The sequence below is a fragment of the Desmodus rotundus genome, chromosome 2 (genome assembly GCF_022682495.2).
Source record: "Desmodus rotundus isolate HL8 chromosome 2, HLdesRot8A.1, whole genome shotgun sequence".
Classification (NCBI taxonomy): Eukaryota; Metazoa; Chordata; class Mammalia; order Chiroptera; family Phyllostomidae; genus Desmodus; species Desmodus rotundus.
In genome coordinates, this window is record NC_071388.1 from 199,127,411 (window position 1) to 199,144,313 (window position 16,903).

General features: G+C 39.8%; 1 protein-coding gene across 7 annotated transcripts in view; it reads right to left on the bottom strand.

The window, feature by feature from the left end:
* The window catches only part of DOCK10 (dedicator of cytokinesis 10), a 227,671-nt gene that overhangs the window by 24,061 nt on the left and 186,707 nt on the right, over positions 1-16,903 (bottom strand). For 6 of the 7 annotated variants that reach the window (XM_053919129.2, XM_045198211.2, XM_024563982.3 and 3 more), the window contains exons 30-45: positions 16,166-16,262; positions 14,328-14,372; positions 12,593-12,768; positions 12,349-12,465; positions 11,072-11,183; positions 10,214-10,335; positions 10,012-10,126; positions 9,856-9,922; positions 9,588-9,635; positions 8,975-9,076; positions 6,878-7,002; positions 5,501-5,613; positions 3,929-4,066; positions 3,082-3,264; positions 2,446-2,556; positions 1,226-1,441 (exon numbers count right to left, since the gene is read on the bottom strand). In XM_053919129.2, coding sequence (XP_053775104.1) covers positions 1,226-1,441; positions 2,446-2,556; positions 3,082-3,264; positions 3,929-4,066; positions 5,501-5,613; positions 6,878-7,002; positions 8,975-9,076; positions 9,588-9,635; positions 9,856-9,922; positions 10,012-10,126; positions 10,214-10,335; positions 11,072-11,183; positions 12,349-12,465; positions 12,593-12,768; positions 14,328-14,372; positions 16,166-16,262 — 1,887 coding nt within the window. The remainder of the gene's footprint in view (positions 1-1,225; positions 1,442-2,445; positions 2,557-3,081; positions 3,265-3,928; positions 4,067-5,500; positions 5,614-6,877; positions 7,003-8,974; positions 9,077-9,587; positions 9,636-9,855; positions 9,923-10,011; positions 10,127-10,213; positions 10,336-11,071; positions 11,184-12,348; positions 12,466-12,592; positions 12,769-14,327; positions 14,373-16,165; positions 16,263-16,903) is intronic. The other variant, XM_045198210.2, reaches the window with a different exon arrangement.

Genomic DNA, 16,903 nt, shown 5'->3' on the forward strand with positions numbered 1-16,903 from the left:
TCTCACTTTTCCTGCCTCCAGTAATGGTCCTCACTCGGGTATATACTGTCTTTTTTTTTTAAGATTTTATTTATTTATTTTTAGACAGAGGGGAAATGAGGGAGAAGGGACGGAGAGAAACATCAATGTGAGGTTGCCTCCCGCACACCCCCGGCTGGGGACCCAGCCTACAACCCAGGCATGTGCCCCGGCTGGGAATAGAACCAGTGACCCTTTGGTTCACAGGTCTGCGTTCAGTCCACTGAGCCACACCAGCTAGGGATATACTGTCTTTAAAGTGGTTGCCTCGCAAGGTGGCCCTTGGTTAAACAGTGTGACCTAATGTATCATGTCTGTTCCCCTCAACCAGATGACACAGGCCCCATTTCATTGTTGTCTGATATCTCCTGTAAAGCCTTAAACACTGCTGAACACATACTAGAACTTGATTTGTTAAGACTTCCACTTTTCCCTTTTAAGTTTTATGGAGGAATTTCCCCATTTTTAGGGCAGTTCAAAGGCAATGGAGTTTTGCATTCTCGTCCTAGTCAAATGGCCACCAAACAAAGCTCTATTTCCACCCCAGAGTCCCTCATGAGCATTTAGAAGAGCTTTAGGACTGCCCAAGACAAGTTAATCTCTTCCCAAAGGGGGAATATTTCTGAGAACAAAGCAGAACTTTCCTATTTGGTGTCCAGAAGCCATCTGTGAATTGCTGCTTATAAATCCACCCAGCGTTTAAACTGACATAAAAATGTTGGCTATGGGTCTGTAACCCTCACGCAGTGGACTCTCCTCACTCACGTGGCCCTCAGGAGTGCTGCTTTCTTCATCGGCAATGCAGACTGGCTGCGAATGAGGACCAGTCACCGCAGCCTTGAGTGTACTCACCGAGGTGGTGAGCTTCCCCATCCACCTCCAGTTACAGGGAGGAAGCTTTAAAACACAGACCCTTAACTTCTCTAAGTCTTAATTTCCAGACACCCTTACAGCCATCCTCCTCAGCCTCAGGTTTGTAGAATTCAGCTCTGCATTGCATAGCCTACCATGGTCCCTATAGACTTGCCTTTATTTGATTACATGTATGTACGGTCAGGCAGCAAATTGAATGCCCGTAATGTATAATTAGGCCATAGCCAGATTAGTGGGAAAATAATGTTTTATAATCCTGCTGTAAAGGAAAACCCCATTCATTGTCTGATAGAAAGGACAATGCTGAGGGAGAATGACAGCCCTTGCCAATCACCTCGGACAGGTCTCCATTTCTCGCATGAATCTTGGCCATGCTCTCCAGCCAGGTCCTCCGTAGCTCAGGGGTGCTCGCATAGGAGTTTGCCAGGCTGTACTGGAGATCCACCAGCATCTCGGGGTCCTTCTCATGCTCCTTCATTTGAGCCGTGGCCATCAAAACAGTCCTTATACGCTTGGTCAGATCTTTCACCTCTGCTGGGAAATTGCTGTTCTTTGGGACAGAGAGAGCCCGAGTCATTATCTGCTTTGCTTTCAGAAGTTAGGCTGTTAATTATGGCTTGGCATCACAGTTTAGTGCATCCTATATATTGTTCATAAATACTCACATGCATCCTATGCATTGTGACTGTGGTTACGCACATTTGAAATTAAGAATTTCAGTTGGTTTCTTTTTTTGGTCTTCCAGCCCACCTTCTTCTAGTGATAGTATCCTGATTGCCCATTGAGATGCTCTCCTCTCTGCCTCATGTTCATGTGGTTTGAAGGGATCTACTTCATTCCCAGGCAATGGGGGGGGAGGGAAAGGGGCAGATGATACTGGCCAAGTCAATCATATTCTTTGATCCCCCCCAGGCCACAGTGATTGGTTTAGGGATGGGCATATGGTACAAGGATGGATGAATGAGATTCAGTTCTGGGACTTCAGCTGGCACTATGGGACAAGGTGCTTTTTCCACTCAGAGAACACTACCAGCGTCCCTAGAATTTTTGAAAGAATGAACTCCTGGGGAAAGCCTACCTGTAACTGGAATAAACAATGCAGAAATTTAAACTGAGAGGCAGGAAGATGGGCAAAAAATGGACAGGGCATCTGAAAACATTATTTTGATCCTGGGTTTAGCCATGCCTGAAGCCAGGCTCCACCCCTGGACTTTTCAGTGTCCTGACTAAAGGAAAGTCTTCAGAATGTTCTAAAAAAAAAGATAAGATAAATTTGGCCGAGAATGGAATTATGAGAGAATCACTGGATTTCTGGATATTGGTGGCACTTCCTTGTTATACACTATTCGACCACACGTCCTGGAAACTCCACACAGCAGATTACATTCTGAAAGTGATGGAACTGATGACCAGTTCAATCATGCAAACTCAATGTAAGGACTCAAAATCTCGATATACAAAATTTGTATTTTTTTATTGATTTAGGTATCTCACAAGAAGAATCCAGTTTAGTTTGCTCCCAATTATTTAAAAAGCCCACAAAACATTTCTTACTTTCATTTGTTTGTCTCCATTAGCAAAATTATTGGTGATTGCAAGGGAATGTTGGAACCGAGAGCCTCCAATCCCAGCATCAGCTATCAGCTGACTTACAGCCTTGATGAGCTGCAAGAGAGAAGACAAATGGAACCACAGAAATAAGTAACTCAGAAATAGGAGTTACAAATAAATCCATTGGTTTGGATGCATGTATCATTAATTTCTCCCTGTAAGCCCAATGAATGACATCATTATGTATTAAATCTTTAGAAGGCCCATCCTGGGCTTTTCTTATAAACTTAAATACTTAAGGAAGGTTGCAAGGGTCTTAGGGTGCCTTGAAGAAAGAAATTTATGCATTTAAGATCCAGTAGGATTTGGTATCTGGTGGTTTCTTGAGCTGTGTACTCTGTACATTCTATTCCCTGGCCGAAGAAAGGGAAAGTTCAGGTGGAGCTATGGGCCTTGCTGATTTCTGCCCATCCGCTTTCTGCCCATGAGTCAGAACTGAATATGATGGGCACCTTTAAGGGCGGAATCTGGCAGAGGCATTGGAGACTGGTTGCTCTGCAGACAGCAGCCTCTTATCAACACTGAAACAGAGGAGCGGCTTGAACACAAAGAGCATTACTGAAAATTAGCAGCACTTACTTGCAAGTGGGATCGCACAATTGACTTCTGCTTGTTAAATTCAAAATTCTTCCTCATGAAGAAGTAGAGGAGTGCTGATGCTTCTGTCTGAGTTGACCGTGACCTGTGGTTGCAGCATTTTAGGACTTCATAGCAGAACGACCCACACAGGTCGGCAGGCCCTTGGAAGAACGCTGAAGGAAACTACGGAAAGGGAAACGCTGGTGAGGTCAGCCACACTCCCTCACTGTGCCCTGTTCTCTCTGGTGTTTTCAAATTCCTTAGAATGAACTCCTTCCTTCTTTTCTTTTAACCCAGTCTTTTCTTCTATTTGCAAGTGGAAGAGGATATACTATTATTTATCAAAATCTATGTTAGTATTCCTCTTTTTTTCTAGACATGATGATTCTCTACGTTGTAAGTATCCCTTGCATAAATAAATAACGATAACCCAAAAAGGCTGAGTGAGGGCTTCGAAATGTTTTCTGTTTGCCCCACATTGTAAAGCCACAGGGGCCCTCCAAGGTCATGGCTATAGCTACTTTCATATGGAACTTTCACTTGGCATGAATGGACTTCGCAGTTCATGGTGTGCATTTTCCCTAATTCTGCCACAAACACTGAGGACTCAAAGAATCGGAGGCCAGATGTTAATTTCATTCCCTTCTGATATCCAAGCAGATAGGCTGCCAGGGATGTGAGGTTATGTTGAGACCAGGAATCAAGGAGTTTAATAAAACCAAATAAACAGTCTACTAAAACCAAATATACCAAAATGAAAGAAAACGTGCCTTCCCTTCATGGCAGAAGACAAAAGGAGTAACGCGCAGTGGTTACCACCCTTTCTTTGGAGCTGGGGCTCTCTTACCTTGCATACGAACAGTCTCAAGGAAGCAAACACGTGCTTCAGCGCAGCGGCCGACTGGTTGACTTGGAAAAAGAGCATGTAGGTATCGAAGACTCGTTTCATCAGTGAATTTTGACATTCAGATTGTTGGAGTTGTCTCTGGAAAGTTAACACAGAAGTTATGTAGGCGGAGGGAAAGGACACCTAAATACTCTCAAAGATATTTTTTGTGAATCTCCATGGCGGTAGCACAATTCTGGGTGATGGAAATAAAATGCTGAATAAGAAGAGAAGGTCTACGTTCGCAGTGAAGCTGACATAGCAGTGACTGAAAATAATTACTAGATGAGAAAATAGAGTAGAACGATATGTTTTGATAGAAAGTAGTTGCTGTCGGGGTAGGGTTATGCTTCAGATAGGGTGGTTAGGTAAGACCTCTCTAATGGAAGGATTGACGTGTGAGCTAAAGAGTGTGCCGTGGGCAAATCTGGGGGTGCTGTCCAAGGAGGGAGACTTGAGTCAGCGACAGGAGTTGGAAAGGAGCTAGTGACGTCAAGGTTGAAGAAAAAAAGATCAGAATATTGGAGCACGGGAGTGGGCTGAGGTTGTGAGAGAGGCACAGGAGAGGCACAAGGAGATACGGTCACAGACAGGCAAGTCATCATGGGCATTTGTGAAGCCTGTAAGGGGTATGAGCCTTGAGTGACATTTCCATTGAGCAATAAAAAATTAAAATGCAGTGATTGCTTTTTCTGTCACCACACTGACCTTTCACCTGCAGGGCTTTCTTGGGGCACTCATTCTGTTTGATGTAGACTTTATTCAACACATCCAGCTTTTCACAGTTCAAATCTTAACATCCGTGAACTCATTAGGTGCAGCTAATGTCTTTAGTAGTTTTATTGAGGTTTAATTAACATGCAATTTCTATAGTTAGCATTTTATAAAATTTTATAGAAATGGATGGAACTGTACAGTATATACTTTGTTTTGTTTGGTTTCTTTCACTGAGCATTAACTGAACTTTATTGGTTATATGAATATAACATCATTTTTTAAAGCCATTCACCTGTTGATATACATTTAGGTTGTTTCTGGAATTTAGTTATTAAAAATAAAGTTTTCATGAATATTTGTGCACAAAGGTTTGTGTGGACAAATGCTTTTATTTCTTCTAGGTAAATTCCTAGTATAGGGATGGTGGGTCACATGACTGGTGTGATACGTGTTTAATTTTTTACACTGACACATTGTTTTCCAAAGTGTTCATACCATCTTGCATTCCCCTTACTAGTGAATGAGAGTTCCAGTGTTTTCATGTCTTTGCCATAACTTGGTATGGTCAGTCTTTTTAGCATTAGCCATTCTAATAGTACTTAGCGGCATGATTTCACTAAAGATATACCAATTGAGCAACAGTCAACTTCTGATAAAATCTGTATCTCATCTTTAACATGGTTTCCACTAACATTTAGGTTGATTTACATAAGGTTAAATGATTTCATAAAATATTTTAATTCAGGTCCTTGACATCACATGACTTTTATACCCTGTACTTTACCACATTGCAGAAGAGGCTGTGATCACACTCACATGGTGAATCTGAGTAAAGAGAGACAGCAGGTCCAGAATAGTCAGGCAAACCTCTGTGGCTACATTGGCCTCTGTGTCCACATGGTGCACGATGTCTATTTCATTGGAACTGCCTGAAAGTACAGAGTGGAACATGCATGGAGACATCAAAGGTACCTCTTTGTAGCCTATAAGGGACTTTCTTTTGTTATTACATATTCAGTGTTTGCTGGTGTTTTAATGAATCACTTATTAAAATGCTTTTGTTTATTCAACTTCATTATGGGCTAAATCAAAAACACCAGACAGAATCTTTAGTGGATTCTGTAGACTAAATGTTTGTGTCTCCCCAAATTCATGTGTTGATGTGAATTCCAGTGTGATGGTGCTTGGAGGTGAGCTCTTTGGGAGGTAATTAGGTCACGAGAGTGAAGCCCCACGAATGGGATTAGTCCCTTCTAAGAAGAGACACCAGAAAGATGGTCCCTCTCTGTCTATCATGTAAGGACACAGCAAGAAGGCAGCCCAGCCAGCTGCAAACCAGGAGGAGGGTTCTCACCAGACATTATATCTACTGGGACCTTGATCTTGGAATTCCCAGCCTCCCAAACTATGAGAAATAGATGTTCTTTAAGTCACCCAGTCTACAGTGTCTTGCAGCAGCTTGAGCTAAGACAGCATGTTTCCCTTTCACTACGTTCAGCTGTAGAGAGTCCAAAGACCAGAGTGGTCTACTGTCACTTCTTACATCTTTTCCACTAATTCAGTCATTGACAGATTCGTATTTCTTCCATACTTAGTCTTGGTCAAGTTTTAGGCTCCCAGGCTGAGAACCCAAGTGTACAGTTTCAGAGGACTATCTGCATTCATGGCCTGCTCAGAAAGGCATTAAATATACTTATAGGATACGGCATATACCTTCCCATGGCTCACTGTGGTCACGTGTCCACAATCACTAGCATTTACACGATACAAAACTGGCTCCGTTGTTTCCTCACTCACAAGCTGAAGTGCGTGCATCACTGCTTCCTCTTTCTAAGCCATGGACAACGTTTTCCTCTTCCCACAGAGCAGCCAATATATAACCTGATTGAGAGAGGACTGCATAACCCGCATAATGCTGAAGGCCATGTTTGCAGAGGAGCCACACTAAGCATCCGATACTGAGAGTTTTGCTTTCCCTCTTCTTTCCTCATAAGAACACTACACATTCTAAGCACACCATGGTGAGCCCCTCTTTAAGAACACCCCCGGGCTGCAGCGAGCCTGAAAAACGGTGACCTCAGCAGCGTCACAGCGATCTTTCCATTTCTGAAACATTACAATGCATTCCACGTCCTACAGCTTTCTAGAGAAAAACCGATAATCATCTGTTCCTATTATCCCTGATTTACTTACTGGTCATGGTGCTGTCTAACATCTGTAAGAGTTTGGGGTTGGAAAGTGCATTTTTGCCTCGAATTATAGGTAAAGTTTGTGATCTGTGCTGCTTGTGTCCTTCGTGACTGGGATTGGTGTTCATCCTGAAAAGTAAATGGGAAAAATGGTTAAAGTAACGGGTGTGATATCCAAATGTGCATTCAAGTATTCTAGATTGAGGCAAATATAAAACCATTTTTTGAATTGAGACTCTTTATTGAAAATATTAATTAAAGTGGACTTATTAAAAGGGACTTCAAAAATCCTTTTGGAGAAGTTTTATTTAAGCCAAAAGAAAGGTTCAGAAAGATAAGCAATACTGAAAGATAATAGAAGGATAATAGTGAATTTAAATCTGCATAAGCATATTCATTAGTATTTAATGAATCATGGGATTCTATGGATGTGAGGCTGGGTATTGGTATATCAAGAAGGCAGAGTGGCAGACATTAAAAATATTACAAAGCTGGATAGCTCCATTGTGTGAAATTATTTTTAGGAGGCCAAATGTAAAAAAGTAAAATCTAGTCTAAAACAACTCTTGCTCTCCTAGATGTTCATATTTGGAAATTCCTCATGTTTCATCTTTCCAACTGAGTCCTGTGGACACAGGATCTGTGTGGGGCAGACAGAGCTGGGGACCTGGGCGGGGGGGCTCCTTCCCTAGGGCAGTGACTGTGACCTGCAATGGCTCCCACTCAGTGCCTCCTTGGCACTTTCAGCTGGGGTGATGAGCCAGTGGTACTGCGGTAGCAGGAATACTTCCCATTCTCGTCTGTGACTTAGACTACCATTCGGCCAAGGTAATAGAATATGCCGTTGAGGATAGCAGACAATAGGAGGTACGCCAAAGGGTCAGGCCTGAAAAAGGCACCATGGTTTTCTCCATATCATACTCCTCAAATATTCTGATGAACCAGGGTCCCAAAAGATCTGACTTTGGTTTTCCGTGGCCAGGGGAGTCTGGGTCATTCCTGAAGCTACAGGGAATCATGGGATCTGGGAGAGAGGGCTTGGACCTTTGGGACTGGATTATTTCCAGGTTTTGAGTTCACTTCAGTCTTGAACTCCTGGAGAGCAAGCCCTGGTTTCCAGGAGGGGAGGGGCAGAAATGGTCAGGATATGTCCAGATGGGTCAGAAAGGACCCACCTAACATGTACAGAACTGCAGTGACCTCGGGTAGGTTATTATTGTCACTCAATGAAAAAAGTAATTGCTGATAGTCCTCTATTTTCTTACCAAATCAAAACACCACCATTACATTTTTTCCTTTAGTTTCTCACAAAGGAGCAATTTCAAGGGATCCTCATAGACAGAGAGGCAAAATTTGTTGGCTCTATACCACTTTAATATTTCTTTCTGAAACTCTTTCTAAAATATAGACATCTTAAAATATTACATATTATTATACCTTTGGGAAGAATAAATCAAACTGGAAAAAATTTTAGCAAAGGCTTCTTATTTAGTAGACCCAGAGGATCTATAAGGTAGGATTCCAGGCCAAATGTTTCCCATAAAATAGGTTAATGAACATCCTACTTGCTAGCGGAATCTGTCTAACGACGAGGAAACTAAAACGAGCTTATGCGGCCATCTGTACTTCCTCCTTGCCTGTTACTCTTTAAAAAGCAATTTCAGCTCTAAGAACACTGCTAAAACACTAAAATTGTTAAAAATAATGGGGATACATGACTTCACATGTTACTCCGTCACTAGGAGATTAGCAAACATTAAATGAGGCATTTATTGGCATTATCCCTTTTCAGGTTCAACTACATTAAGATAGTCATTAACCCTTATTCTATGCAAGGCATTGTGCTGTTGGTACACGTAAATAAGTGATAATCTTTGCTCCTTAAGTTTTTACAACTAGTGGGGAGATAGGGAGGTACCTAAGAAGTTTCTTCAGAGAAACACAGTTGAATTCTGCATTTGGTTTGAAATATATATACACACCTACACACACATGTGTTTGCACACATGCACATGTATCCACACCCCACAGATGCATGCATAGACATACACAAACATATATGCACAATACAATTTTAAATCTCGAGCAAATGTGGCATTACCACTGTGGCAAGAGGCCGGAGGTCTGGCAGGAAGGGTTCGACCCCTTGAGAGTTCCATTGTTCTGGGCGGACTGCACAAATTTAAAGGCAGCAGCGATTTTTCTGCAAGAAAAACAGGTGTTTTCATCATAGCTCAGTATTTGTATTTTATATATAAATAAAGAGTGGTAACAACAAATTCACATGCTGTGAAAAAGAAAATCACATTTCCTTCTGGAAATGGAGAACCGGGGGCCCAGGGCGGCGCTGAGGGCTGTGCTGTGTGCACGAGAGAAGACTGGCAGCGCAGAGTTATTCCAGGTTAATTTTTCTTTTTTGTTTACTAGGAATATTTTCTGAAATTGGCATCTTCCAAGTTTTCACCCGATACAGGTAGGTACATTTGTTCAAAGATACCTGAAACGTGGTTTCCTCTTAGAAATGTGTTCTGTGGATTTCTACCTCTATTGCTTTATGGGCAATTGTCAAACTTCTAATGTGAGGTCAACCTTGTCATCTTTATTTGCATTGTAAGATTTCTATCACTTATTTATAAGTCTAACTTGGTGCATTAATGTATGTCATAATTCTTTCTGAAAAACCAGACTAACCTATTGGAAATTAAAATTATTACCTTATTATATTGCGTTTTCCTAGGTACCTGAAACTTTGAAGACAAACTCTAGAAAGGAAAGAAAGGCACATTAAAATTATTTGCATTTTTATTTATTCAAACTGTTCATTTAAATACATTAAAGGAAAAATATTAAATTAAAAATATTGTATGTATTATTACTGATAGATAATTCAGCATATGGGTACTTAAAATGCAGGATGGCGAAATGAACTACTTAGAAGATTCCAGAAAAAGAAAGTGTTAATGAATTAACACAATAACTCACTCCAAGATGCTGAAGAAGTCGGACAACTCTGGACTGGGTGCTCTTTGCCAGTATGCAATGAGAGTCTCTGAAAGGCAACACCATGTAGTATGAGACTCTTTGAAATTCAAGGTGTTATTCTTTTTAAAGAGTTTAATTTTAAAGAGCTCTCTTTACCCTCTGAAATATTCTTTATAATGTGAAGAAAGCACATAAGAAGACTCCTGGTTTCTGCTTGATCTAACTTGTCAAATCGTAGCGTTGAGCCTATCAAAGACAAGGGTCTTGGGATCTAGGAATCAAAGAACCAATGAGGATTGAGTAGAGGCCGAGATTGTTGAGTCCTAATGTGCTGAGTAAGACTGGAGGGGAGTCCTACCTTTTCACAGTTGTCGGTCTTCTCGCTGCTCTTCTCATTGGTGCTTGGGTTGGAGTCAAGACTTGCTAAGGATGCTCTGGAATCAGCATGGTTTACTGTAGAAATAGCTATTGATGAAAATGCTGTAAACACAAGCCACAGCACACAGATGGTAATGAGATGTATGGGCACCGACACAAAAAAAAGCTAAAGTGATGAACCAGAAAGATGTTGACCATTGAGCAGTGTTGTGAAAGCCTGACATCAGGGAGTCTGGGGTTGGCATGAGAGGTATGCGACATTTTGCGTGCCACTTTATAATCACTTTATAATCAAGACAATGGCCATGCCAGCATTAAGGATTTGGACAAATTTAGATCATGATAAATGGAAATACAGTAAAGCTTGTTTCTTTGATGTCTTAAAAAGCTTTTTAAAATAGTTTCTGTTTTAAAAATGCTTTCATAAAAGTTCACAAGGATACTTTTGGGGAAAAAGCTTTCAGTTTTTGACAGCTTATAAGAAATCAAGATGAAATTGTCAAAGTTGTTCTTTAAATGTTCTTTGAAGTTGAAGGGTTATTTTATCTTAGAAGGCTGTATGCAGAGAAAACTTAAATATTGTTTCCAGAATAAAGAACAATTTGATAACATCTGAATAGACTACTCCTTGAGCCAAATAAAAATGACATCTAAGGAGAAGAGGAAGTCTTTGGATGGCATTCCAAAATGTAAAAAGACCGTTCAGCTATATAAATGGAGTACACCTTGCCATATAAATGATGTGTAATGGATTACGCACTGGGTGAAAAGCACAATAATATACAATGTAAACATGGATGACTGTTAAACACAAGTGTCCTCAGAAGGTCTCAGGTACCTGCTATGGAATTTAAAACATCTTTAGAAAATGATGTATCCACAGAGTTTGCATGCTTCATAGCTGACTGGCTATGTAGTCCTCCACTGGGGCTGAGGTCATCTCTGGACCCCTGCATTCAAAGCACAGAAGTTAATAAGAATCATCATATTTCAACATTGTAAACCCACAAATGCCTTCTTCATTTAGATGATATTTGATTTGATCTTTTATATTCCAGCAAAGGTCTTCTGCCAAAGCATGCAATAATAATGAATATAGTCAAAACCAAACTTTTGGTCACAGTCTGATTTCATACATGATTTAAAAAAAATGTACAATGTAACAGACAACTGTAACTGAATAAAAATAAATTAATTAATTAAAAAATTTTTACAATGTAGTGTAAACTATCTTTTAGGTAGAGACTAAATGAATGAAATGGTTATATTCATGGATTATATTATAAATTATATATCATTATTATCATGTTATCTTATATGTATTACTATTACTTAAAACTGGATTCTAAATACTTATTATGTAACAGTTTCTATGATAAGTGTTTTCTATTACACAGTTTAATACTCATAAGAATCCTGTGATGAAGTTATTTTTATCCCACTTTATAAATAAGAAATTAGGTGCTTGAAGAAGTTGGATAATTCACCTAACATCGCAGTTAGTAGCTGATTCTACTGGGATTTGAACAAGGTCCAAAAAAAGTCCCTAAGGCACAGCACCTAACTTCTAGATGGTTATATCTCATATAGCTGCTGGTTCTAGCAGAACATTAGTGCATCTGGGATCTGAACACAGGTAACAGATCCCAAGAGGGTTTCTTGTACAGTCACTATGATGGCTCGGTGGAGGAAGGGTGACAGCCCACTCCTGGGCTGTGACTTAGCTATATGACAAGTCACTTGGCTATATGACAACCAGGTGGTCATGAAGCTGATACAGAAAATGGGAAATGTGTCCTCTGAGGATAGGACTGTGGATCCAACCGAGGAACCCGGCAGAAGCTGGAGAGAACTGGAAAACGATGCAGAGGATGGAGGAACATGAAAACACAAAGTGCCAGAGAGATGGGCCAGGTAGGAGGCGTCAGTGACCGATCTACTGACACTTCAGTGACCATTCTAGTGGCACTGATATGAATGTCTCAGAAATATCTTGCAAGAAGTGCTGTTTAATCCTTAGTTGCTCACATGTGGGTGTAAGTGGTATCCGGGCAAAACTATACAAAAGGCCACCTTTTTATTCAAATAGACATTGGAAATAGTATGCAGACTTGCCTGGTTTGATGTATTGGCAGTGAAAGGAAACAGGTCCTTCAGGTAAATCCTTGGCATGTTGTCCAGAAGCATGCCGTAGAGGGGCATGTATAAACTTGCTACCTGGGCCTGCTTTCTCTGGGTGCACAGGGAGCCAAAAGAAATGATACACATGGAAATCAATGGGGTCCTGGGCTTGATTACACATGTAATGCAGTGTGCCATTAAGTGGTGTTTAGGGAAGGAAGAAAGGTAGGCTACTTACTGGTTCTCTGTATCGATCATCAAACGAATGCTTGGCCATTAGATTTTTTAGGACGGCTAAAGCTAAGTGCCTGATATCTTGGTCTTCCTGCAGAGCAAAACCGACTTCTCGGAGCAGAATCCCGATCAAGAAGTGCTTGCGGCAAAATTCATTCGTGACGGAATATTCAGGCATATCTTTGTGAGACAAGTAAAGAGATCATGTTACTGAGGCAAATGATCACTTTATAATCAAGACAGACTTATCAAACAACTGTCAACAGCTCTCACTACCAGGATTTGGTGACCCAGTCTTGCCACAGAGACAAGAAATACGAGAGAGGAACTTTCAGTAAGAGAGGGGGCAATTGTGTGCATGCTAATGCAAATAATGTGTGATGTCAAATATCAAGTTCCACGAAAGTGGCATATCTACAGCGTTAGAGTTGAGAAGAGTAAAACCTATTTTCTGTCTATTCCAGGAAATGTTCAACTGGAAGTGTAATATGTTGAAATGGGCCATTGAAGATGCTCTAGAACTGGAGGTACAGAGTTGTGGGAACAGCTGGAGGCAGTGGGGGAAGAAGAGGACACTGGGAGAAGATCCAGGGTTTCAGTGGCAGGTTTGAGGGGAACACAGGCATGAGGCACAGTAAGCACAGCACCCAAAAGAGGAGTGATGAGAATTCAGATTTGAGCCACAGATTAGGGATAGATGAGGAGAAACTTAAGGACAAATTCCTTAGCTGGCATTTTGGTTTCTCTGCTATTTGTGCATCTGTAGAAATTCCATTTTCATTTCTGTAGGAGATGATAAGTCAGGAAGGGCTTTGAGGTCAGTGGCCCAGTCAGACCTGTGCTTTGTTGATTTACTGATACGGTGGCTGGTGGCTGGATGTAATGAACTAGACTGTAGGAAGACATGGGGAAAGGGATGTAATACAAGAGGCTGTAGCAGGAGTGGAGGGAGGGAGATACTAGAGGGCCAGGGATAGTAGGACTGAAATAGTAACAGTAATATCAGCAGGACAGGTTGTCTGAAGAATGTGAAGGAGCAGGGAGAGAAGAAAACCAAGGGTGGCTGCAAAATGTTGAGCCTGAATTACCAAGAAAGGAGTGTTAAGATTTCCAGGAATAATATGTTAATGCAGAATTGTCCAATGTGTCTCCTAAATGTAACTATTAATTATAGAACTAGCACCCACTCATAGAACATGTACTGTGTGACAACCCCAGGCTAAGCACTTTATAAGCTTTACCTTATTTAATTTTCAGGACAACTGGTAAGGTAGTTATGATTAGTATAATGAACCATTGGAACATTCCAGTTAAATTTAGTTTACACATTTATGTGGTATCAATAGTCTCAGTCTTGAAAAAACAACCCAAACTAGGTTGTGGCTTATTGAAAGGAATATATAAATCTAGTTACATGGAACAAGCATGCTATTCTACATAGCTGGGAATTTTATTTATCATACACTCTAGAGGGATTTCAGGTACTTTGGGAAATTAAAAAGAATTAAACTCTAGAGAATAAAACATGAACGAATTCAAGTTGAGGAATCATTTAATTATCTGTGACTAGAGAAATGTTCAGACAATTTTTTGCTTATTTTGACTATATGGTATTAAATATATAGCTACTAATTGGCATTTGGAAACTAGAAATTTGTAGTATCTGCACTCATCAATGTTATTGGACTGTGCTGTGGTTATTGATGCTTGGGTAATATCACATAAAATTCCGTTATTACCTGATGCATGTAATTCTTGAGTTGATTCTGAAGGTGTCAACGGATCTGGATTTAATATAAATAAATAAAGTTCAGATATGTCTACATTTAGATACAAACACTGTTTATTAACTATATATAATGTATGCTGCAAAATTAAAATCTATTGTTCTAAAATGTGAGTCACTTCAATAAATCTTAGTTTTTCAAGACAAATGCCTTAGGTTGCTTGTGTCATTACAAAGAATGCCATGAATAGAATTATTTTAATTCTTAGCCTTCTGTTTGAGCACCACTTTTCCATCAGAAATATGCTTGATGTGAAACATATATTTTTATGTTCACTGTTGATAATATCGGATCTATGAAGAGAAAATCAGGCTTTTTTGTCTGGGCTACTGTAAACCACTGGAATCAAAATGACCCAATACAGGTGGGATTCTCTCGGGGCTCTTAACCAGCTTGGCTAACCCAATAATAACCTGGCACTAGTTTATAAAACAAAAACAAACACAAAAAAGTATAAACATTTTATTATACAAAATAGCATTTCTATCCTTTCTATGAAGGCATTTAGATTAAATGTGCTTAATAAATTAGAAAAAGAATGGAATAGTGTATGCAGCTTATAGTTAAGATGAAAATGACAAAACTTTTAGAGGCTGGATAATGTACTTTACTCCCCCCTCCCCACAAATATTAGTGCAAACTATATACATAGAGGGAGGGGCTTTATCATCCTACTTCATGTGTTCCATGAACATCAAAATTGCACCCTGTGAATAATTTACTCACTGCTTAGAAGTAAAGTATTTTAAGGGTAAAGGAGGCCAATTATACAGGGTGGGACAAACGTAGTTTTACAGTTGCTCATAAGGAAAATAATACAATAATTAATAAATAATAATACAAGAGTAAGCTGTGTTCCATGTACTCACAACTGCAAACCTACTTTTGCCCCACCCTGTATGGTGATGATAGCAGATTTGACTTTGGGTGGTGAGCGTACAATGTAATATACAGATGATGTATTATAGAATTATACAAATAAAATTGGTTAGTTTTATTAACCAATGTCACCCCAATAAGTTTAATAAAATTAAAATTTAAAAAAGTTCATAATCATTTGAGTATTTTCTTTGTATCTTGATGTTTGATGAGTGTCTGCTACTTAGGCGGGTGATGCTCATTCTCTGCCACGGTCATGCTGGTATATGACTATGGTAGAGATGAACATATGTACTAAACGTAATGAATGAAAACATTTCCTGTACACTGTTTATGCCATAGTATGCATAGTAAACAAAATGTGGAGCCCAGTTCTCACCTGCACGCCCATCTCTGTGCCCTTCTGACCCAGAGATTTCAACGATTTATAATGTTGTCCACCCACCTGACTTCCTTCCTTCCTTCCAAGGTATCAGTTTCTTCATCTCAAACTCATCTTGAGGAATTGCTTTCTAACATAATTACACACATTAACTGATAATTTTAAATGAATTTATACTCACAAAATATAACTTTATCTCTCAAAATCAAAGGAGAGCTGTCTTTTGGAGCCAGCGTGGTGAAAGACAATATGGCTCTAGGTTAACATTCTTTGAGCTACAGTCACCAATTTTATAATTTTCTTGGCCTTCTCTTTAATGAAAATGGACACATAGACAAAAATTGAGAATTATAGAGCTGTACTCATTACCACGGGCCAACAATTTCTTTTGCATTTTAAAATCTGATTATCTGTGTCTAATGCTGGTGTGACATCTTGAGGCAAAGCCAGGGTTGAGGAAACAGGAAAGTAACAAACAAAGAAGAGCGTTCAGTTCGTAGGAGCCGATGAAAACCCTCGGGATTGTTACCTGGAATGTTTGCTGATCTTATGGGGAGACACAAAGGGATAAAGTGCTCCTGCTGACATACTTCTTGAAGAAAATCAAATTTATACTGACTTAAGGTCTGAAAAAGAGACACGCTGAATGACTATTAATTATACACCAAGAAAGTTAGTACAAAACAAATCTGCTCTTGAATCTTATGCCTAAAAAGAAGATGTAATTCCTTTTGCGTGACCACTGGCTAATTGTTCAGTTTAAAGAATTTTGTCCTCTCCCAATAGGTAAATGCAGCCACCTTCCTATTTCAAGAGATTGGTTAAGGCCTTTGTAATCTCATTTTTAACCTACCTTGCTGATTCATTTTTTTCACTTCTTTTAGCTTATATCATAACATGTTTATTTAGAGAAAACTAGAGTCTTGCCAAATACACAGAGCCCTAAAACTACACTCAGATCATAAAACAGATCACCACAGTCAACTCCAATGCTCTCAGGACCTAGGAAGACAATGATGCAGATGATCAAAAGTGAAAGTGAATCTCTCTGTGTGCCGTTTGTTCTCAGGATGCATTATTAATTCAATCTCTCCTCTGCTCCCGCAAACAGCTTTGCATTTCAATAATATTCTGCATAGGACAGTGATAAATGGAGTCCAGACATGGTCTAAGACAACTGTGATACATGAGCTAAGAATAACCACAGAAGTTGGGATAATTAGCACGTTCATAACTGTTCTATTTTCCCTCACATGCAAGATAAGAA